The 23,589-nt window shown below is 46.3% G+C and overlaps 1 protein-coding gene across 50 annotated transcripts in view; it reads left to right on the forward strand.

The window, feature by feature from the left end:
- EPS15L1 (epidermal growth factor receptor pathway substrate 15 like 1) overlaps window positions 1-23,589 on the forward strand; it is a 104,068-nt gene that overhangs the window by 23,339 nt on the left and 57,140 nt on the right. For 24 of the 50 annotated variants that reach the window (XR_014837459.1, XR_002341604.2, XM_085012494.1 and 21 more), the window contains exons 2-9: window positions 2,212-2,253; window positions 2,454-2,543; window positions 3,023-3,070; window positions 5,251-5,346; window positions 6,324-6,386; window positions 11,281-11,406; window positions 15,340-15,399; window positions 19,145-19,378. Coding sequence is in view for 46 of the 50 variants with exons in the window: in XM_085012494.1 (XP_084868620.1) it covers window positions 2,212-2,253; window positions 2,454-2,543; window positions 3,023-3,070; window positions 5,251-5,346; window positions 6,324-6,386; window positions 11,281-11,406; window positions 15,340-15,399; window positions 19,145-19,378 (759 nt within the window). In the remaining 4 variants the exon portion in view is untranslated. The remainder of the gene's footprint in view (window positions 1-2,211; window positions 2,254-2,453; window positions 2,544-3,022; window positions 3,071-5,250; window positions 5,347-6,323; window positions 6,387-11,280; window positions 11,407-15,339; window positions 15,400-19,144; window positions 19,379-23,589) is intronic. The other 26 variants (XR_014837460.1, XM_085012495.1, XM_021083587.2 and 23 more) reach the window with 3 other exon arrangements.

Here is a 23,589-nt window from a genome sequence, read left to right on the forward strand (position 1 = left end):
TTTTGAGGAATCTCCATACTGTTTTCCATAGCAGCTGCACCCATTTACATTCCCACCAAAAGTGCATGAGAGTTAACCTTTTTTTCACATCCTTGCCAACACTTATTTCTTAGCTTTTTGATGCTAGCCTTTCTAACAGGTGTGAGGTGATATCTTTTTTTTTATTAAAGTATAGTTGATTTACAGTGTTTTGTCAATTTCCGCTGTATAGCAAAGTGACCCAGTCATATATGTGTGTGTGTATATATATGTATATATGTGTATGCATATGTGTATATGTATGTTATATGTATATATATACACCCATTCTTTTTCTCATATTATCTTCCATCATGTTCTTTCACAAGAGATTAGATACAGTTCCTTGTGTTATACAGTAGGATCTTGTTGTGATCTTGATTAGCATCTTTGCACATACCTGTATATCTCCTTTGGAAAAATGTCTATTCAGATCTTTTGCCTATTTTTAATTGGATTGTTTGTCTTTTTTTCTATTGAGTTGTATGAATTCAAGCAGAGTTTTTTTTTGTTTTTTGTTTTTTTTAAATTCTTTTTGTCTGCACCCATGACATATGGAAGTTCCCAGGCCAGGGATCAAACCCATGCCACAGCAGCGACCTGAGCTGCAGCAGTGACAATGCCTGGTCCTTAACCTGCTGAGCCACCTGGGAATTTCTCAAGCAGAGTTTCAAACTCTGGAAGTCACACAGGGTGTGTTGGTAGACACTGCTGTCTGAAGTCATAAGAAGCTAAGGGTAACAGCCTCCTCCTGGACAGTGTTGGGCAAGGGCCTAGGGCAGGAGGAAGCCACTGGCCAAGGAGCTGCTGTAGCTGTACACTTAATCCTTCTCCTTGATGTCATCTTTTTTCTCAAGTTCTATTTAATTTTTTCTCTCTTTTCAGGATTTCCCTCTTTCTTTTCCCCTTTTTCTTTTGTTTTGACTTTCCCCTCTCCCCTTTCAGATCTTTTCTCTCTTCCTTCTCTTTTAATTCTGTCTTGCTGTTGTTCTTGTACTTTCGCTTCTTTCTGTGTTTGCAGGTGTTGGCAACCCCCAGAGGAGCTGACCGTAATCGGGGCATTGTTTTTAACCTGAATTGACTTTTTATAGCACATCAGTATGTAAGTGCTGGACTGGTTCAAATCAGTGATCGTAGCTGAAAGGAACCCAGCTCTCACCAGTTTTACTCATTATGAAAAATTGCACAGCAGTGTATTCAAAGACTTTTAAAATAGACACTGCCATCCCACCTCTCAACTGGTACTCATTTTCCTGGGCCTTCTTCTCTTTAGTTCTTTTTTTACACACCTGTTCTCCCATGTGATTAAGCGTAATGGTGTCTTCTTCACTTTTCTTAGGTGACTAAATCAACAGCAGGTTTGCGATATCTTGTTTTTTTCCCTTCACACAGTAGAACACCAACATGTGTCAGCCTTACAGACAGTAACTACTTAATTCCCTCCCGCACCCCCATCGTACGCCTCCAGATCCCCTTCTTCCCACTGGGGGGTATCTCACTGAGGTTGGGAAGTTTGGGGGTTCGATTGCCAACTGGGCTGAATCCAGGCATGGCCTCAGACATGGTGGTTACATTCTCTGAACTGTGAGGTCTTGGGGAATCTTATGGCAAAAGTAGAGTGTCTTTGGTGCAGAGCTGAGGACTTTGAGCTTCCTGCCTGTCACATTGGGAGCAGTTGCTGGCCAGCTCTCTCCTGGCTTGTGGGCAGGTCAGGGTCTTTTTGTGCAGTACTGCAGGTGGCTGGTGGAGGACAAGATGGGTGGGGATGAGACTTGGGGTGGGGAAACCAGTCTGAAGCTTGTGTGACTGGTGATTCATTGTGACGTACGGAAACTCCTGTCCTGGTTCCAGAGACAGAGAACAATCTTAAAGGCCAAGAGTGTCTTTTCCCTCTGAGAGCCCGGACACACTGAAATCCCATTGTTCAGGGACTGGAAACCGACTCTGGGCTGCTGCTTCTTCCTGAACGACTGTGTTTTTAAAAGCATTAGCATGTCCTTTTTCTAAATCGCGTAAGTGTGATATCTCTGTCTGAAAATAAAGTTCAGTTTGTGTCTGGAGGACGTTTGAAAGTTGCATACATTTTTATTTTCATTATTGTGTATTTTAGTGATAACAGATGAGGGGATGACACTTTGTTTTCAGATAGCTTTTGTGTCTACTTTTGACCAGTATCTGTGGTTTTGTTTACAGATTCCTACTGGAAATCCATTATATGAATCTTATTACAAGCAGGTAAGTTTTCACTAGTGTCTTTTTGGACTGAACTTAGAGAGGGTGTGACTCAGAAAGCACAGCTCGGAATTACAGCCCAGGGAGGCCTTTTGTCCCTTTCTCTTTCCAAATTGTCAGCCAGAAACCCATGTTATGGGTATTGCTTTACCTGCTGCTCCTGTTGCTGAAGCCATGTCTCAAGTATTGCTCCTCAATTCCAGGTAGACCCAGCATACACAGGGCGAGTTGGGGCCAGTGAAGCTGCACTTTTTCTAAAGAAGTCTGGGCTCTCAGACATTATCCTTGGGAAGGTATGTGATGAATGATAGCAGTGTCTCTTCCGTGGCCACCCTCAGGGCTCCCCTAGAGCAGGCGAAGGCCAGCCTGTGCTGACCCCTCTTCATGGGTTATGTACTCCTCTTGGAAAGTGGACCAGCCACTGTTAGTCTCTTGGGGCTATAACTGGTGGATCCAAACGCTCTGATGGCAGTCACCACCCTTTGTGTGAGTAGCAGACAAGAGACCTCTCAGGACCACCCCTGGGGCTCTTGACAGCTATGGATTTATGTCGACCTTGGAGTTGGTGCACCTGGATGTTCTCCCAGCTTTGCCAAGGACTGCTGTGTCCCTCCCCAGGGGGAGGGAGGAGTGTAGGTCATTCACCTGCTCTGAGTCTGAGGCTGCTGTGACTTACATATAAAGCCCGCATGCGGCATTGGTGGCTCCTGTTTTATGAATAAATGGGCAGTGATGGGTGATCATACTCAAGAACATTTTTATTTTTCTACAGATATGGGACTTGGCCGATCCAGAAGGTAAAGGGTTCTTGGACAAACAGGTATATACACGTATACACAGAGTATGTGGAGGGGCTGGGCCAGAGCCCCCAGGCTGGGTCACCTCTGCACTTCCTTCCTTGCTGTCTCCACTGACAAGTATTACTAGATATAAATGTGGCCATTAGACTGTTAAAATGAGAAGGTTTCATTTCAAAATAAAGGTCTTTTGAACTCTCTGAGCCATCTTTCATGATTAGCGTATCTTTTAATATTTTGTGTACTTACAAGCGATTGAAATGTTTTCACAACATTTTGAAATAACATCAGACCCTCATGGAAGTTCCAAAAAATAGTTCAGAGAATTCCTGTGTATGCTTTCCCACCTCTCAGCATAGTGCCATGCGTAGAGCCAGTGCAGCACTAAACTGGAGGCCTGGCTCAGAGCTGAACAGCTTTACAAGCCCTTTTTTGTGGTTTTTGTTTCTGGTGTATGTAGTTCCAAGTAATTTTATCACTTGCATAGATTCACGTAACCACCACCACAATAAGGATCAGAACATCCTCAGCACCTCAGAGAGTCTCCCTTGTGCTGCCCATTGGTAGTCACACTTTGACCCCGTGAACCACTGGTTCCTTCTCTGACATAATTCTGTCGTTTCAAGAATGTTCTGTAAGTGGAAGTTTATAGTACTTACCAAGGATTTTTAAATGGTCATATTTTAATTTTGTTCAGTCTTTCCCAAACTACATTTCAAGAGATGTTCCTAGACTCCCATGGTCTGTGATCCAACCCAACGGGAAAGCACCCTCAGCAAGTCCTCCCTTGATGGAGATTCACAATGCATGCCTCTGTGTTAAGGGTTCTGAGGATCCTTGTGGAAGAGAACCCCTTTAACTCTTTTTTTTTTTTTTTCTGTCTTTTTAGGGCCGCACCTGAGGCATATGGAGGTTTCCAGGCTAGGGGTTGAATTGGAGCTACAGCTGCCGGCCTACACCACAGCCGCAGCAACACAGGGTCCGAGCCCCATCTGTGACCTACACCACAGCTCACAGTGACACTGGATCTTTAACCCACTGAGCGAGTCCAGGGATCGAATCTGCAACCTCATGGTTACTTAGTCGGATTCATTTCCACTGTGCCACAATGCAAACTCCAGAACCCCGTTAACTCCTAATGCAGTTCTTCTAACCTTACATCCCCTTCTCTCTACACTCTGTGAGCATCCTGTGGTCATCAGCCTGAGAAAGACTGGTCTAGTGCTCATCACTTTGAAAGTTTTTAAAACCATAGTTGTGTGTATAGCTTGAAAAAGAGTCCATGTTCTTAGGTGAGTTGATCAATTAAAAAAAACTAGGTCGGAGTTCCCGTCGTGGCGCAGTGGTTAACGAATCCGACTAGGAGCCATGAGGTTGCGGGTTCGGTCCCTGCCCTCGCTCAGTGGGTTAACGATCTGGCGTTGCCGTGAGCTGTGGTGTAGGTTGCAGACGCGGCTCGGATCCTGCGTTGCTGTGGCTCTGGCATAGGCCAGCGGCTACAGCTCCGATTCAACCCTTAGCCTGGGAACCTCCATATGCCGCGGGAGCGGCCCAAGAAATAACAAAAAGACAAAAAAAAAAAAAAAAAAAAAAAACTAGGTCATGCTGCACAAGTCCACTGAGCTCATCGCATGGCCAGTTCTGGGTTAGGAGGAGGGCAAGGAGGAGCCAAGGCCCCTGACGGCCTAGTTCAGGGCCTTTGTCCTTGTGTGGGGGGTGAAGTCCATGTCAGGCCATTGAGCAGGGCAGAGTGGTGCAATTGGGAGATGCTCTCTTTAGCGACACCATGAGGATCCCAGTGAATCATGTCAATTCCCCAAAAACCATGTCTATTTCAAACCATTTTTAGAAAGTCAATGCATATTTGAACCGTCCTTTAGATTCTTAAACTGTAATCTGCTTCTTATATACAGTCTAGCATTTCCTATATCTTGAGAGCTCATTGTTTTTGAAAGATACATTGGAAATTTTACAGTGTTCAGAAAGTACACTGTACTTTCTGGGCTAAGTCTGTTTTAGCGAATTCATTTAAACAGGACTCCCATGGTGAGACCAGTTCTGTTCAACACTGTAAGTAACTTTCATGTGGTCTTCCTCATTTAAGTGAAATGAAATCCTTCACTCCCCAAAGTCCACTGCTATAGACAGCTCTGCCACTGCCAGCTGGGTGGGGTTTACACCTGGCCCTTTTTTGGATTTTCAGGGTTTCTATGTTGCACTGAGACTAGTGGCCTGTGCACAGAGCGGCCACGAAGTTACCTTGAGCAATCTGAATTTGAACATGCCGCCGCCCAAATTTGTAAGTGTCAGAATCCTTCATGTTCACGTTCCTCTAGTATCTGTCTCTCTCTGTTTCCTCTCTCTCTTTTCCTATTGCATAAATTATTCACATAACCTAAAATTAACTGTTTTAAAATGAACAATTGGGTGACATTTCATGCATTCACAGTATTGTGTAACTTTACCTCTGTCTGTTCTAGAACATTTTCATCACCCCCCCAAAAGGAAACCCTGCACCCATTAAGTAATCACTCCCTATTTCTTCCCCCACCTTCCCTAGCCCCTGGCAGCCACTAATCTGCTTTCTCTCTCTGCATTTACCTGTTCTGGACATTTTAATAGAATCATACATCTGGCTTCATTCACTTAGTATGACATTTTCAGGATTTGTCTACATCATAGCATGTGTCAGCACTTCATTCGTTTTCATTGCTGAATAAGATTGCATTGTGTGGTCAACCCCATTTTGTCTCTCCATTTGTCTGTCAGTGCACATAATAATAATTCATGTGCAGGGTGTTGTTTACACACCTGCTTTGAGTTCTTTTGGGTCTATACTGAGGAGTAGAATTGCTGAGTTACATGGGAATTCTCTGTTTAACTTTTTTGTTTGTTGGTTGGTTGGTTTTTTTCTTTTGCTTTTTAGGGCCACGCCTGTGGCATATGGAGGTTCCCAGGCTAGGGGTCAAATTGGAGCTACAGATGCTAGCCTGCACCACAGCCACAGCAATTTTGGATCCGAGCCGCATCTGCAACCTACTCCACAGCTCACAGCAACGCTGGGTCCACTGAACAAGGCCAGGGATCAAACCCGAAACCTCATGGTTCCTAGTTGGATCTGTTTCCACTGCGCCATAATGGGAACTCCTGTGTTTAACTTTTTGAAGTCTTTCTTCTTTGGGGAAGCACTTTGAAATGTTTATCCTTACAATAAACATATCTTACTGTAGTCAAATTCTATGCCAGCTACAGCAAAATGTTTCTCTTTCTTCTCAGCATGACACCAGCAGCCCTTTGATGGTTACACCACCTTCTGCAGAGGCCCATTGGGCTGTGAGGGTAAGTGACCAGGGACAGCACCCCTTGACTGTCTTTCACATGCAATTTATGATGTTCATAGGATGATTGTCTCATCCACTCTGTTTCAGAGTGAGTATGTCACAGAATTTGTGTGAAAGACTTTTCTAAATTAGAGTCTTCGGAAAAGGCGGTATCACCTTTTCCTATATAATTGAATGTTGCCTGCTAAGGCAGTTAGCTATGTTTATGTTGATTCTTAAAATTTTACAGTTTCACTCTTGCATTTCCAGGTCATGTTCTGTGGATTTGTGCTTGGGTTGGTTAATCATGATAGAAGGGGAAATTCATTGCAAGCATGAAGACTTCCAGGATGGCTTTGTAGACTTCTTCCTTATTTCTAGCCAGTTTATATGTTACAAATCTTCGTTGCTGTTGCTATTGTTGCTTTTTGAAAAGCTTGCTTCAGCACTTAAAATGTTCTTTCTTAGACGAGATCTTGTGGCTCCAGACCTGTGTTACCGCCTCTAGAAAGAAAAGAAACGAATGGTGTCTTTTAATAAATGTAGAACTACTCCTAAAGGAAACTCACGGGGGACTCGGAGATGTTCTCCCAGAGAATGAGACCTTCTCCCCACTTGCTGTAAGACAGTTGTCACATTTCCACTTTTATTTGGCTTCATTACTGACATTATTAGCATTCTTGCTTTAAAATAGACCCCTCCCCAAAGGACTTTTGTCCTTTTTTATAGGATTGGTCTGTTCCCTCTTTGGAAGGGTTTGGACAGGGGAGATCTGTACAGGGACAGGGCAGAAGGAGGCCTTGGGTGAGCAAGGGGTCAAGAAGTTGCCTTCATGAGCAGCCAAGACCTTTGCTGGCGGTGAGCGCAACACTGAAGGATTTCTTTTCTCCATATTCCAGTTGCGTGGCAACTGCTTTGCCATGAAAAAATGGTGCCAGAGGGATCTTATTCCTTGAACCTTGAACATTTGGGCTTCTTTCCAGCAGGGACTGTGTTGAGGCCTTGAGAGAAGGGCTGGTGGCTGGGGAGCCTGCAGGGCCTTGAGGAGAGGAGTCAGGGCAGGAATGGTGCGTGTTGGGCAGAGAGCTTCATGGTCCATTCAGAGAAGCAGTGACAGACCCAAAGTGCCAGATGTCCTTTTCTCTTCTGAAAGTTCTCAGGCTTCCTGAAGCCCTGAGTCAGCCAGTCTGATAGGTCAGGGAGAATCAGCGCTTACGGTGCCTTATGTGCAGTGTCTGTGCTCTGATTTTATTTTATTTTTTGTGGTTAAATATCTATAACCTAAAGTCTAACATCTTAACCATTTTTAAAAATTGAAATACAGTTGATGTACAATATTACGTTAGTTTCGGGTGTACTTCGTCGTGATTCGACATTCGAATATGTTATGAAATGATCACCACAGTAAGTCTAGTAACCGCCTGTCCCCATACAAAGTGATTACAGTGTCATCGATCATATTCCTTATGCTGCCTATTACATTCCCAAAGCTTATTTATTTTGTAACTTGGAAGTTTGTACCCTTTAATTCCCTTCACCTATTCGTTGCACACCCCACTCTTTCCCCTCTGGCAACTACCTGTTTTTTCCCTCTGTGTCTTTTCATTTTGTTTTGTTTTGCTTCTCAGATTCCACGTATAAGTGAGATCATACAATATTTCTTTTTCTCTGTTTGACTTATTTCATTTAGCATGACGCATTCTAGATTCATCTCTGTTGTCAGGAATGGCAAGATTTTTTATTTTTATTTTTTATGGCTCAGTGATAATTCCATTGAGTGTATATACTGCATCTTCTTTTTTTTTTTTTTGTCTTTTGTCTTTTGTCTTTTTGTTGTTGTTGTTAGTTGTTGTTGCTATTTCTTGGGCCGCTCCCTCGGCGTATGGAGGTTCCCAGGCTAGGGGTCCAATCGGAGCTGTAGCCACTGGCCTACGCCAGAGCCACAGCAACGCGGGATCCGAGCCGCGTCTGCAACCTACACCACAGCTCACGGCAACGCCGGACCGTTAACCCACTGAGCAAGGGCAGGGACAGAACCCGCAACCTCATGGTTCCTAGTCGGATTCGTTAACCACTGCGCCACGACGGGAACTCATGCATCTTCTTTATCCAGTCAAGCAAGATAGGTTGCTTCCATATCTTGGCTAAGCTGTAAGTGGACCTAGGGATATTTTCAAATTAGTGTTTTTGTTTTCTTTGGAAAAATACCCAGAAGTGGAATTGCTGGACCATGTGGTTGTTTAATTTTTTGAGGAACTCCATGCTGTTTTTCATAGTGGTTGTACCATTTTATTTGAATTAATTAATTAATTAGTCTTTTTAGGGCCACACCAGCAGCACACGGAGGTTCCCAAGCTAGGGGTCAGATTGAAGCTGTAGCTGCCAGCCTACACCACAGCCATGGCCACAACAACATGGGATCTGAGCTGCATCTGCCACCTACACCACAGCTCACGGCAATGCTGGATCCTCAACCCACTGAACAAGGCCAGGGATCGAACCTATGTCCTCATGGAGGCTAGTCAGATTAGTTTCCACTGAGCCACGACAGGAACTCTGATTGCACCACTTTATAATCTCACCAACAGTACACAGGTGTTCCCTTTTCTCCACAACGTTGTCAACACTTACTGTCTTTTTGATGAGTACCATTCTGACAGGTATGAGGTGATATTTCATTGTGGTTTTGATTTGCATTTCCCTGATGATTAATGATGTTGAGCATCTTTCCATGTGTCTATTGGCCATCTATAAACATTCTTTGGAAACATCTTTTGTCTGTTCAGATCCTCTGCCAATTTTTTAATCAGGTTGTTTGTTTTGTTTTGATATTGAGTTGAATGAATTCTTTGTATATTTTTAGATATTAACCACTTATCAGATAAACTATTTGCAAATCTCTTCACATTCACTAGGCTGCCTTTTCCTTTTGTTGATGGTTTTATTTCTTTGCAAAAGCTTTTACATTTAATTAGGTCCAATTTCTTTTTTCTTTTTTTGCTATTTAGGGCTGCACCCATAGCATATGGAGGTTCCCAGGCTAGGGGTCTAATCAGAGTTGTGGCTGCTGGCCTACACCACAGCCACAGCAACACCAGATCCTTAACCCACTGAGCGAGGCCAGGGATCAAACCCGCAACCTCATGGTTCCTAGTTGGATTCGTTTCCACTGAACCACGACAGGAACTCCCAATTTCTTTATTTTTGTTTTTATTTCCATTACTCTAGGAGAGGAATCCAAAAAAATACTATTGCAATTTATGTCAAAGAGTGTTCTACCTATGTTTTCCTCTAGGAGTTTTATAGTATACAGTCTTACATATAGGTCTTTAGTCCATTTTGAGTTTATTTTTGTATGTGGTATGCAAAAATTTTCTTTTTTTTTTTTTTTCTTTTTTCTTTTTAGGGTCTCAGCTGCAGCATATGGAAGTTCCCAGGCTAGAGATTGGAGCTATAGCTACAGGCCTATACCACAGCCACAGCAAAAAGGGATCTGAGCCACCTCTGCTACTTACACCACAGCTCACAGCAACGCTGGATCCTTAACCCGGTGAGTAAGGTCAGGGGCTCAAACCCGCATCCTCATGAATCCTGGTTGGGCTTGTTACCACTGAGCCACAATGGGAACTCCCTCTTTCTTTAATTTTTACCATTTTAATTATAATGTTTTGGTGTGGACCTCTTTGGATTCATCTTATTTGGGACTCTCTGCTTCTTGGACCTGGATATCTGCTTTCTTTCTCATGTAGGGAAGTTTTCAGCTATTATTTATTGAAATAAGCTCTCTGCCCATTTCTCTCTCTACTCCTTCTGGGACCCATATGATAGGAATGTTAGTATGTTTGAAGTTGTCCTAGAGGTCAATGCTGTTATGTATATTCACATTACCAGTGTCCATCTTTAGAATGTTTTCATCTAGTAGAATAAAACTCTGTCCTCGTTAAGCACTAACTTCCCATTCCTCTCTTCCAACCTTTGGCATCAATCATTCTACTTTGTCTCTATTAATGTGAGTACTTTAGGGACTTCTTATGAGTGGAGTCGTAGCATTTGTCTTTTTGTAACTGACTTATTTCATTCAGCATAATGTTTGCAAGGCTAGTCCATGTTGGAGCATGCATCAATGTTGTATTTCTTTTAATGGCTGAATAATACTCCATTGTATGGATGGACCACATTTTGTTTATCCATTCTTCCATTGATGGACACTTGTTGAGAGTATTTTGGCTTCAGCTTGTGGTTAGAGTGAGTGGTGAGAGGGCTGCCATCTCCTCAGTTCCCTTTGCCACGGGCTTTGTTTCCATAGAAGGGCAGATTGGAGGCCCCTGTCCAAACTCCCTCACTGACAGCTCCCTTTACTGCCCTCATTTCATATTTCAGAATGGCAGTGGCTGCTGTTCTGCACTGCAAGTCCTGCCCAGCCCTTCATTCTCTTCATGAGGAGCTTTATTCTTGATTTATTTTCTAATGTTAGAACAAAGGACTTACACTTAAAGCCAATTTTGATAATTAGTGCTTACATCCTTGGTTTATTTTTATGTTTGGTTCTTGAGTTGTTTAAGTTCTGTGGGTTGATATCCAGATCTAGTTCTTTGTTCTCACATCTTTCTCATCCTGGTGAGCTCCTAGGAGATAGGTAGGAGTGACCTTGGTCTCCCAGGCATCCCCTGTGGCAGAAAGTGAAGCCCGGAGCCAGCTCCTCTCTCCTCTGTTTATCATGGCTACTAAATCTCTAGTCACAGCAGAGGCTCTTTTCTTCAGGGTGTAGTTCATCCTAGAAGGGCAGTAAAACCATCCTATACTCTTGGGTGAGCCCAGGGCTGGGTCCTTGTCCATTTTCAGTCAGCTTCAGTTCAGGGCTCATTTTGGACTCTTACACTTTTCATTTACTCAGCCTATTTCTTTCCAACTAGGTAGAAGAAAAGGCAAAATTCGATGGCATTTTTGAAAGCCTCTTACCCATCAATGGTTTGCTCTCTGGAGACAAAGTCAAGCCAGTCCTCATGAACTCGAAGCTGCCTCTTGATGTCCTGGGCCGGGTAAGTGGTTCTCTCACACTGGGCACTGCTGCTGAATCTGCTCAGCCCCATGCTTGCCCCCCACAGATAACGTATGAGGCCTTACTGCATGGCTGTGCACCACTGGGTTTCTTAAGAGCTGATGTGGATGGCTTCGGGGCTCACAGGGTGCAGCTCACAGAAGCTCCCCAGCATATATGGGGAGGCAGCCTCAGAAGTGGACTCACTACCTAGGGCTGAGGACAGGCAGAGCTGGGACCCAAATCCAGGCTGCAGTTTCCTTTCTATATTGTGCTTCTAGGGAAGTAGTATAGAAGTAAATGTCTGTATCTCTTTATTTCTTTACTATTTTTAATTTTTTTTCCTGTTTATGAACCGAAGGTAAAGATACTTTCAATTCTGCTGCAAGTTTAGATAAAATTTTATGCATCCCCCATCCTGTTTTTTTTTTTGTGTGTGTATGTGCCGCCCCGTTTCCTCTGAGTTTTGTTCCTATTAAATGCAGGTTTTTAGATACAGCTTTCTGTACCAAACTGTTTTCCTTCTAATGAGGTTTGCATTATGGCCCCACATGTATTTGCTCATGCATAAAGCCCAGTTCCACATGGCTCTCTCTCTGCCAAGTTTCCAGCTCTGGACCGAGAGACAAGGTGATGTTGTTATCTGGATAGAATTGCTGATAAGGCAGGTTGCAGGCTTAGAGCAGGACAGAGATTGGTCCCTGCTGCTCCAGGCCGCACCTATGGGTCTAGCTCTTGACAACCGGTAGAACCATGGGAAAGGTGCAAATTCCTGCTCACTGGGATTTATCAAGTAACATGTCTATTTGAATATCACTTTTATAGACATTGGCCCATTTGATAGGACCCAGATAGGACTTTTTGAAATGAGGCCACTAAGAAGGGGATCTCTCAGATCCTATTGACTCCCTCTTGGCCGTGGTGTGGTGTAGACAACCCTGTGATGGGGACCCACGTTGATCACCAGTGGTCTTTATGAGGCAGGATGGGGTTATGTGCTTCTGCATAGCGTATGCCTTTATTTGGCAGTTCTTCAAAATACCCCACAATTGGATGTAGTAATGTTGTAGAGTCAAATCACTAATAAGACAGACTGACAGAGGAGAGTGCACTTTATTAGAAAGGGAGCTACAACTAGGAAGGGTGGCTTCAGTGGTTCTTCTGCCCTGGCTCCGGGTCTTGTCCACAGGGGTCACTCCTCATCTGCTCCTCTCTCCTTCTCTCCCTTCCTCCAAACATCAACCCATATGTGTACCCATCCATCTGTGCCTACATGCATCCACATCCATACACCCATCCATCTGTGCATGAATCCAACCATATCCTTTTTCTTTCTTTCTTTCTTTTTTTTTTTTTTTTTCTGTCTTTTTGCCTTTTCTAGGGTCGCTCCCTTGGTATATGGATGTTCCCAGGCTATGGGTCTAATTGGAGCTGTAGCTGCCAGCCTACGCCAGAACCACAGCAACGCGGGATCCGAGCCACGTCTGCAACTTACACCACAGCTCATGGCAATGCCATATCCTTAATCCACTGAGCAAGGCCAGGGATCGAACCCACAACCTCATGGTTTATCCAACCATATCCTTGAACTCATTTGTCCATGCTCACATGCATCAGTGCTCTCATGCATCCCTTCATGCATCTGTGCACACACTTGTTCATCTGTGTGTCCACGCACCCTCATATTATGTATCCATTTAGTCATTCAGAAACATATTTTGGAGTCTGCTCTGGGCCAGCCTTGTGCTGAGCTTTGGGAATATGGGGAGGAAATTAGATACAGTCCAGGAGGTCAAATAAATAAATAGAAGTTAAGATCCTAATATTTGTTCATTGAGGGCTTAGTACATGCCAGGTCCTGTACTTTTCAGGAAAGATATCACTGAGTACTTGCAGCTACTTCGTTGCGGATGGTATCACTTCCATTTTCCATATAAGGAAACAGGAGCCTTCAGAGTGGCCAGTTAATTGCTCAGGGTCACATGGTGAAAAGAATGAAGCTCTGGTGCTCTGTACTTCCACCCCTACCTCCCATTGCCTCCCTGATAATCACGGACTGACTGCAGTAGAGGGGGAGGGAGCTGACCCACGTGAACAGAGGGCTACAGAGCAGTCAGGGGAGGCTGCCTAGAGTAGGTGCCCCTGTGTTATAGGCTCAAGGGGGAAGGGACAGGTGGCAGATGATGGGTTGAGAAGGCTGGGTGCATGACAGCATGAGCAGAGGCAGCCTGGCCCCCAGGGGATGTTCAGCGGTATCTGGAGACATTTTGGGTTCTTCCTCCTGGGTTGGGTGCTGTTGATATCAGGTAGGTGGAGGCCAGCAGTGCTGCTCAATATCCTGTAGTGCACAGGTTGTCCCACCACAGAGATGACCTGACCCTGGATATCAGTGGTGCTGAGGTGAGGAAGACCGGGGCAGGGGAGGATTGTGGAGCCAGGAAGGCCCATATGTGCTGTATTTGGGGGTAAGTTACTCTTCTGAGCTTCTGCTTTCTGAATAGAGGCCACAAACGTAAAGTACTCAGCCCAGTGCCAGGCACCTTTAAAAGGGCATCTGTGTGCTTGAGGGGACTGTGAACACTTTGAGGTCCCTAGAGGTCAAGGTGGATAGAATCCCAGGAGGCTGGGCTGGGGTGCAGGAACTCACTAAGGGCACAGTGGGCTCCATGTGCCAGGAGGAAGGGGAAGGGCAGGGACTGGATGCTTTCTGCAGGGCTTGGCAGGGTCAGAGTGCTTTCTAGGGCCCTGTGGGTACCCTGGGGACAGGAGAAGGCGGGGAGCCCAGCTGGAAGCTCTGGCCTCTGTGAAGTGGTGGAGAGGTCCAAGCCAAGGGCACCGCAGCAGGGGGTGAAGAGGAGGACCCACTCGTGAGAAGCATCCCTGGGCTGGAGAAGCTAGTGTACCTACCTCCCTCTGGGCACTGATGCCATGCGCAGCACTGTCCAAGTCAGGCAGGCCTGCCAGTCCTGGAGGACTGACCTGGATCAGGAGGCTAGTGCCTTGATTGTACTTGTGAAAACCCAGCATGCGGCCTTTGATCCATGCCTGCCTTGTCTTTCAGGGTGCTAGGTGAGCCTGACATATTTTGTGGCATATTCCTTACCATCCACTGATGGGGGAGAGGAAACAGGATCCCACAGACCTGCTTAAGTGCATGCCCATGGCCCTCCCCAGCCATGAATGGGGGCTGGTGCTGAATTTGTGTGTGTGTGGGACAGGGGTGGGTGCATGGGTAGTGCTTGTGTTCAGAGCAACATCTCCACCAAAACCAAAGAATCTGAAAATCAGGATGGATGTGAGTATAATAATGATCGTTTTTCAGAGAAAATGAAACATAATTTGGTAGAAAGGATCTTGGAACTGACAGCACTTCACTGGATGGTTTTTCAGAGAACCTGCTGACTGGTTTTTTTGTTTGTTTTTGCCACACCCATGGCACATGGAAGTTCCTGGGCAGGGGTTGAACCCATGTCACAGCAGTGACCTGAGCTGCTGAGGTGATAATGCTGGATCCCTAACCTGCTGTGTGCCACAAGAGAACTCTCCACACTTTTTTTTTTCTTTTTTTCTTTCTAGGGCCCCACCCACAGCACATGGAAATTCCCAGACTAGGGGTTGAATTGGAGCTACAGCTGCTGCCTATACCACAGGCATAGCAATGCGGGATCTGAGCCATGTCTGTGACCTTCCCCACAGCTCATGGCAACACCGAATCTTTAACCCAGTGAGCGAGGCCTAGTTCCTTAACCGTTGAGCCATGAAGGGAACTCTCCCACGTGGGTTCTTAAATGCATTTTGATTGCCTAATCTTAACCCTGATGTGCAGGCAGAATCTGAGTTCTGGTGGGTGTGCCTGCTGCCACACAGGCCCTTCCCCTGACTTCCCAAGCCTTAGTACCACCCCCCACTAAGCCTTGCTGCTCTTCCCTTGCAGGTCTGGGACCTCAGTGACATTGACAAGGACGGGCACCTGGACAGAGATGAGTTTGCTGTGGTAGGCCTCTGCTGTGACTCTCTTCCCCCCTCTGCTGAGGAAGGAAATGTGCAGCTCGTTGCGGGGGGGTGGGGGGGGTTTCTGGATTTTTTTTTTTTCTTCTTTAATTTTTTAAGTGTTTATTTTGACATGTTTTGAGTTTAACTTGACTACAGAGAATTCTTTTGAATACCCTTCACTCAGGTTCCCTAGTGTTAGTTTTATTACATTGCTTTATCCTTCTCCCTCCCTCCCTCTTTCTCTTTTTTCCCTCTCCCTCTCTCTCCAGATGAGTGTATGTGTGCATATGTATACACACATTCATTTTCCCTTTGAATCATTTTGGAGTAAGTTTCAAACACAAGCCTTTCATCCTGAAATAATTCAGTGTCTATATCCTAAAACCAGGGAATTCTCTTATATAACCACTGTCCAATTCAAAATCAGGAAATTGACATTAACATTGTCTGATTTATTATAGTATCTCTTATATGTTATATCATATATGTTATATATTACTATATCTATTATTGTCTTAATCTGTTATCTAATCTAAGGCTGCTATTCATGTTTTGCTAGTCATTCCCAGCGTATCCTTTGTAATGAGAGAGATTCTAGCCTCATGTGGTACATCTGTAGCCCTCTCTCTTTCATGTCTTGTAATCTTGATCAGCTCCTGCCTCTGTCTTTGTGTCTCATGGCCACATGGGCATTTTTAAGAGCACAGGCCACCACTTTGTAGGGTGTCCGCTATTTCCTCATGATGATTCAGGCCATGCACTTCTTTTTTTTTTTTTTTTTTTTTTTGCTATTTCTTGGGCCGCTCCCGTGGCATATGGAGGTTCCCAGGCTAGGGGTTGAATCAGAGCTGCAGCCACTGGCCTATGCCAGAGCCACAGCAACGCGGGATCCGAGCCACGTCTGCGACTTACACCACAGCTCATGGCAACGCCAGATCCTTAACCCACTGAGCAAGGGCAGGGACCGAACCCGCAACCTCATGGTTCCTAGTCGGATTCGTTAGCCACTGCGCCATGACGGGAACTCCAGGCCATGCACTTTTGTGGGGCAGGTCCCCACCGATGTGAGGCGCATTTTCCCAGGGCACATGACATGGATAGGTCATGTGATATCTTACTATGCTTTTTTGGGGGGTGGGGTGGCTATACCCATAGCATATAGAAGTTCCCAGGCCAGGGATTGGATCCAAGCTGCAGCTTCAGCCCATGCCACAGCTTGCAGCAATGCTGGATCTTAAACCACTGTGCTTGGCCAGGGATCAAACCTGCACCTCAGCCTGAGCAACTGCAGAGTCAATACTGGATCATTAACCCATTGTGTGACAGTGGGAACTCTGACGTCTTACTACCTTTATGTCAGCTTTGATGGAGGTGAGGCTTTGGGATTCTCTCCACGGTTACTCTTTTCCTTTGTGCCCACTCTTTCCTGGGAGACTTGTAGAACTAAACACCCTGTTACCCCTACAACCTTCACCTGCTAGTTCTTGCGCCCTCCTGAGTCAGTTAGGATTCGGGTGGTTGCCAGATAGTGATTTTCTAATTCTGTCATTTCTTGCACATTTTCTAGCTGGCCTCCTCCTGTAAGGAATTTGTTGATATCAGAGTGGGCTTATGGATGTGTCCTTTGTTCCCTGATCCATAGTTTATAATTCTTTACTGACGTGATTTATTTTGCCCAGTGGGAGCTTCTCCCAGCTGGCTCCTTTGTCATTTGATCACATCCTGTTGTTCTTTGAGCACTTGCTTTCTTTTGGCATGATAGGATGTTCCTGGCTCTTCCTGTACATCCCCTCTCCCAGCCCATTTCATCACCCATTTCTCCAGGGAGCCCTGGTACCTTGTAGTGGAGGATGGTATTAGAAACCAGGGTCTGGGCACTGGTATGCTCAGTGCCACTAGGTTGCCACCGCTTCCAGGCACTTTCAGCAGCCAGAGCTGAGAAGTAGGTGTACATGCAGACTGACATTTGCTTCCACATCTGCTTCTGTCCATGCCAGAGCCCTGACACTCCCACCCTCTTCTCCTTCTCCCACCCTCTTCTCTTACTGCTGAACTCCCCTTGAGGTGGTCCCCAGGAATGGAAGGATTGTCCTGGAGTGAACCTGGGAACATGCCTTTCTCCTCACAGCCTCAGGAACCATGAATTTCTGGTTTTGTTTTGTTTTGTTTTTTTCCAATATTATTTCAGCCAACGTTTATGTTCCTTTATGAATGGGTCTTAGATGGGAGTTCCTGTCATGGCCCATCAGTAATGAACCCGACTAGTATCCAAGAGGATGCGGTTCAATTCCTGGCCTCGTTCAGTGGATTAAGGATCTGGCGTTGCTGTGAGCTATGGCATAGGTCGCAGACACAGCTCAGATCTGGCATTGCTGTGACTGTGGTGTAGGGCGGCTGCAGCTCTGATTGAATTCCTAGCCTGGGAATTTCCATATGCTGTGGGTGCGGCCCTAAAAAGATTAAAAAAAAAAAAAAAGTGGGTCTTAGAGTTGTGTTTTGTGCTTCTTTTCATCACTAGCTGGGTTTAACATTTAGTAGAATTTTAAGTTTTTACTTGTGTGAATGATCCCTTCTCTATACAGATAGAGACTTAAAAGACTAGTTTGAAGTGCGTGGGAGGGTTGTAATTTTAGTTTGGTTTTGTTACTTTTTGAAACAGACTTTTTTTTTTGTCTTTTTTAGGGCTGCACCTGTGACATGTGGAAGTTCCCAGGCTAGGGTCAAATCGAAGTTGCAGCTGCCAGCCAGCCACAGCCACAGCCAGGAGGGATCCAAGCCGCATCTGTGACCTACACCATAGCTCACAGCAGTGCCGGATCTCAAACTCACTGAATGAGGCCAGGGATCGAACCCACATCCACATGGTACTGGTCAGGTTTGTAACCTGCTGAGCCACAGCAGGAACTCCTAGAACATACCTTTCAACCCTTGTTTTAGACAGAGTTTATTTCTGCCTGCTTACCTCAAACAGGAGAGCCACCTGTCTGTCCTGGGCACACACACCCTTTTGAGTAGTTTTCTGTGTCTCCTGAATATCATATTTGTGTGTGTGTGTGTGTGTGTGTGTGTGTGTGTGTGTGTATCTCCTGAATATCTTGAAGTACATGCAGCTCTTGTGGTGTGTCTTTTTTTTTTTTTTTTTTTTTTGTCCCTTTTCAGTTTTATTGAGCTATACCTGCTTACAGCACTGTATAAGTTTAAGGTGTACTATCGTGGTGCGTGTTCAGACTTCCAAGTTCCAGTCCTTTGGGAGTCATCAGCCCTGGAGGTGGTGGCTCTGCTTTGTGGGGCATGTTTGGAGTCTGGCGTGATTAGCTTTTGTAGTCATTTCAGTCTTGGTGATTAAACAAAAGTCTTGGAAAATTATACATTGGCAGCATAGCTCATAAGAAAAGGTTTTTTTTAAAATATATATAATAATTTTTATTTTTTTCCATTATAGCGGGTTTACAGTGTCCTGTCAGTTTTCTACTGTACAGCATAGTGACCCAGTTACACATACATGTATACATTCATTTTTCTCACATTATCATGTGCCATCATAAGTGACTAGTCATAGTTCCCAGTGCTACACAGCAGGCTCTCACTGCTAATCCAAGAAAAGGTTTTTTACTCTGTCCCATTTGAAACTGACCTCAAAGAGAGCAATCTTTATCATATCACTGCAGCCCCTGAAAGAGCTGCCCTCTGTCCGCCCTTGGCTCTGGGCCTCACCACCTGAACACTGTTTTCTTTTGTGCTCCCAGGCCATGCACTTGGTGTACCGAGCCCTCGAGAAGGAGCCCGTGCCCTCCGTCCTGCCCCCATCTCTCATCCCCCCCTCCAAGAGGAAGAAGACAGTGTTCCCAGGCGCTGTGCCCGTCCTGCCCGCCAGCCCCCCACCCAAAGATAGCCTCCGCTCCACGCCCTCCCATGGCAGCGTCAGCAGCCTGAACAGCACTGGGAGCTTGTCTCCCAAGCACAGCATCAAGCAAACACAGGTATGGTGCCCTCTGTGCGGGTAGCCGCATCTCAGAACAGCTGTTTACAACTGCTGGGTAGAGTCTCAGCAAGATTTTTTTTTTTCTTTTTTTTGTCTTTTTAGGTCTGCACTTGAGGCATATGGAAGTTCTCAGCCTAGGGGTCTAATCAGAACTACAGCTGCTATCCTACACCACAGCCACAGCAACACCAGATCCAGGCTTCATTCACGACCTACACCACAACTCGTGGCAACGCCAGATCCCTAACCCACTGAGAGAGGCCAGGGATCAAACCTACGTCCTAATGGATACTAGTTGGGTTCATTACTGCTGAGCCACAGTGGGAACTCCCAGTAAGATGTTTCTTGGGTACAAGTAGTTTGTGACCTGAGAAGGGTGAAGTCTGTGATGAAATTAAATCTCTGCAGTTAAATCTCTACCTCTAGACGGAGGTGTCTCAGTCTATTCCAGCTGCTATAACAATGCCACAGACTGGTGATTTCTAAACAACAGACGTTTATCTCTCATGGTTCTGGAGGCTGGAAATCCAGGATCAAGGTGCCGGTAGATTTGATATTTGGTGGGGCCACTTCCCAGTTCACAGGTGACCATCTTCTAGCTGTGTCCTCACATGATAGAAGGGGCAGGGAAGTCCTCTGGGGTCCCTTTTGTAAGGACACTAATCTCATTCATGAGGTCTCTGCCCTCATGACTTAACCATCCCCAAAGGCTCCACCTTCTAATACCATAAGACTGGGGATTGGGACTGCCACTGTAGGAATTTGGAGGGGACACAAACATTCAGACCATGGCAGCAGGGCTTCACAGTTAACTCTTGGATTCACTTGCACGTAAACATCACCTTTCCCCAGACACACCCAGCATGTTCCCACCTCCAGGCTCTCTACTCACCCCTCTGGCCTTCCTGCCTCAGGTGGTCCCTCTGCTGGGAGGGTGTGTCCCCAGATTGTACCGTGGCACCCAGCGTTGTGAGGCCTCTGCTCCCGGGGCACCTCATCTGGGGACTCTGGCGTGACACCAGGCTGGCCACCCTCTACCTGTGCGCTTCTAGATTTCTCACACCTGCACTGTTAGGCATGGTTAAATACGTAGCATTTGTCATCTGTGTCTACCCTGCCCCCGACCCTCAAGCCGTTAGCTTCATGAGAGCAGAGTTCTTGGTTATAATCTTGGCATCTAGGAGAATCTGTGGTACTTTGATGCTCAGTCAAAGTGAGCTGAGTAACCAGGTGAGGGAGGGAGGCCTTCCTCCTGTGTTGGGAAGACAGGAGGGGACTCCAGCTCTCGATGTGGCAGTGTCTTATATATCAAAAAAGATGCTTCTTGTTCTAGCAAAGGCAGCATCATAACACGCTCTTTATAAAAGGGCACCTTCGAGGCTAAAACAGGCAAGAATGTGAGCGTGAGTTATGTCTGGAATTAAGCTTCACTTTCTCCCTCATTTGTGGTTTCAAAGGCAGAGCAATGAATTGTGACAAAAAGGCCAGCCAGTACTACTGTGCAGCTTTGAACTATGATAAAAATGAAAATGAGAAACATAATAAGACAATAATTTCTCTTGCTTGTGACTTTAAAAATTTATTTATTTATTTATTTATTTGCTTTTTGAGGCCTCACATGTGGCACATAGAAGTTCTCAGGCTAGGGGTCTAATTGGAGCTACAGCTGCCATACTATACCACAGCCACAGCAACGTGGGATCTAAGCCACATCTGCAACCTACGCCACAGGTCATGGCAACGCCAGATTCCTGACTCACTGAGCAAGGCCAGGGATCAAACCTGCATCCTCATGGATACTAGTTGGATTTATTTCCGCTGTGCTACAGTGGGAACTCTGCTTGTGATGTATTTTTAAAGTTAAATATTTGACTTGGGAAGTTCATTTTCAAGGAGCTCATCATACCCTAGAATAAAAAAAAGAGATCAGAGAGGGTTGTGGAGACTTGGTCATAGAGGCCAGTTGAACAAGCATAGCTTCTGGTTGGTGAGCTGTCTGTGGCTCTCTGTGAACAATCCCCTGCTCCTGATGGCCCATCCTGGGAGTCTTTACCAGCTCACCAACCAATGCCTGGTGCTCCTGGGGGTGCCACAGTGACTGTGTGACAGGCCCCTGCCCCATGTGGGGAGACAGACATAAGCAAATCAGTAAATTATGGAAGGTCCACCAGCCATGAGAAAGCAGGACAAGCCCTGGCCTGAAAATGTCAAGGTGAGGAAGGGGTGAAGCCAGCTGAAGGTCACTGCTGAGGTGACATCTGAGCAAACACCTGAATGATAAGAAGCCACCTGAGAACTAGCACATGGTGAAGGTCTGAAGTGGGGGCACTTGGTGTGTCCTTGAAACAGGAAGAAGGCTGGGGCAGGATGACCAGGGAATGGTGAGGTGCAATTAGAGAAGCAGGGCTGAGGCTGGTTACTTTGACATGTACACACTGCTGTTTTCCAAGACCCGACACCTTGAGTCTGCAGCATTCTTGCTGAGAGTTCTTAAGTACCAAGGTTAGGTTAGTGGAGGTGTGTGTTACAGGGGAGCAAGTGTGGCTGAAGTTGCTGATAGGTGCAAGTCAGCCAGCCTCATGCTGCCCCCCACCCCTGCCGTGGTCTGGTGGTTCTCCCCAGATCCCAGGAACATGCTGCTGAGCCCCTAACTAGACCAGTTTTTACTAGTGGCTGCTTTGGGGTCAGAGGTGGTGTGTGTCCCCTTCCCCAGGAGTAGGGGAGCTGGTGGAATCACAGATGTGGGAACGGGCATTTCTGGGGACCCACAAGCTCTGTGCTTTCCCCTCCCACACTTCCCTTACCCCCAGGTCAGTGATGCCTTACCTGGGGTCCGTTGAGGGCCCCCCAGTCCTGCCCTCATGGCCAGGTATGGGATGAAGCCTCTTCTAGCCACCAGGGTCTGTTCCCATTGACTAGAGGCCTGCAGCTGCTAAGGTGACCTTACACCCAGCCCTTTCCAGGAGACCTCGCTCTAAGGGAAAGGTTGTCCAGTGTTGGATTGGTAGCCACATAGGCATCAGGTTCTTGTTGCCAGCACACCCCAAGACCCCAGAAATAAAGCAGTGAGCATCTGGACACTTTCATCCCAGAGTTGTAATATGTTTGGACCATGGGACCCAGAAACCCTTCTTCCCCTCAGCTCAGCTTGTCTGCCCGCTGCTGCTGCTTCTGTGGCTATCTTGGAGTCAGTCGGTTAGTTTGCTCCAGGCTCTTGACTGAAAGACAGCAAGCCTTGTCTTCATTAGAGCTCCTTTGTTGCCTCTTTACATCTCCATCGACCTGTTCCGTGACAGACCCTGAGGTGGCTTGGAAAATTCCCATAATGTGACAGGTGAAACGCTCTCTGAATTCTTGCTGCCTGAGCCCTGGCAGTTAGAATCTGGTTCCTAAATTCTGATAAATTTTTTGATTAATCCTAGTTGTCCTAAATCTTTCTGCTCCTTACCTGAAACCCTGAGTAGCGTGTCGTCCCTTTCTTCCCAAACTTGCTTTCTGGATTCCTGCTCACATCTGGAACCTGCTGGCTTTAGGTGACAAGAGAGACCTGGTCAGAAGAAGCAGATGAGGGGAAACGTCTCTAGAAAAGGGGGCGGAGATGCTGTGAAACATGGAGCAGTGAGAGCCCCCGAAGGTTAGAAGTGAAACCCAGAATAAGCAGTTGAAGGGGCCCGGCTGCCTCCAGATTGGAGGCGGCCCCGGTGGACCTGGATTGGCCTTTCTTAAGTAGCATTTGGACAGGTGGTGAGAGAGGTCACACATGCAAAGTCACATCAAGTTGCTGGGCTCTCAGCTTTGTCTGCCAGAGCAGGGCTCTTGCAGGTGGTGTGCATGCTACCCAGGCCTGGGCTCCCCAATCGGCGTTACAGGTCCCCGAGAGCCCACCTGTCCTGTGGGTGCAGTTTTCACATCAGCCTCACCCACTGCCCATCAGTGCCTTGTGTGTACTGATACCTCACATGGGTCTGCTGAGCCGCAGGGAGGGGGGTCAGGGTCAGAGAAGGATGAGGGATATAAAGACCCAGCAGGTCCATCTGCCAATAGTCCTCTCATCCCTGCTGCAGGATCCTGAAGTGTGAGCCCTGAGAATGCCCCTGGCAGTTGCAGAGATGTGCAGGTGGGAGACAGAAGGCCAGGAAGGCAGGCATGGGCACTGGGCTGGTTCTCAGGACATAGTCCTTGCAAAGTGAGCGTGCTCAAAGCCCCCTC

Source organism: Sus scrofa, chromosome 2 (assembly GCF_054392235.1).
Source record: "Sus scrofa isolate SSC_HxYL_T2T_F1_AM1 chromosome 2, Sscrofa_HxYL_maternal_Yorkshire_Landrace_v2.0, whole genome shotgun sequence".
Classification (NCBI taxonomy): Eukaryota; Metazoa; Chordata; class Mammalia; order Artiodactyla; family Suidae; genus Sus; species Sus scrofa.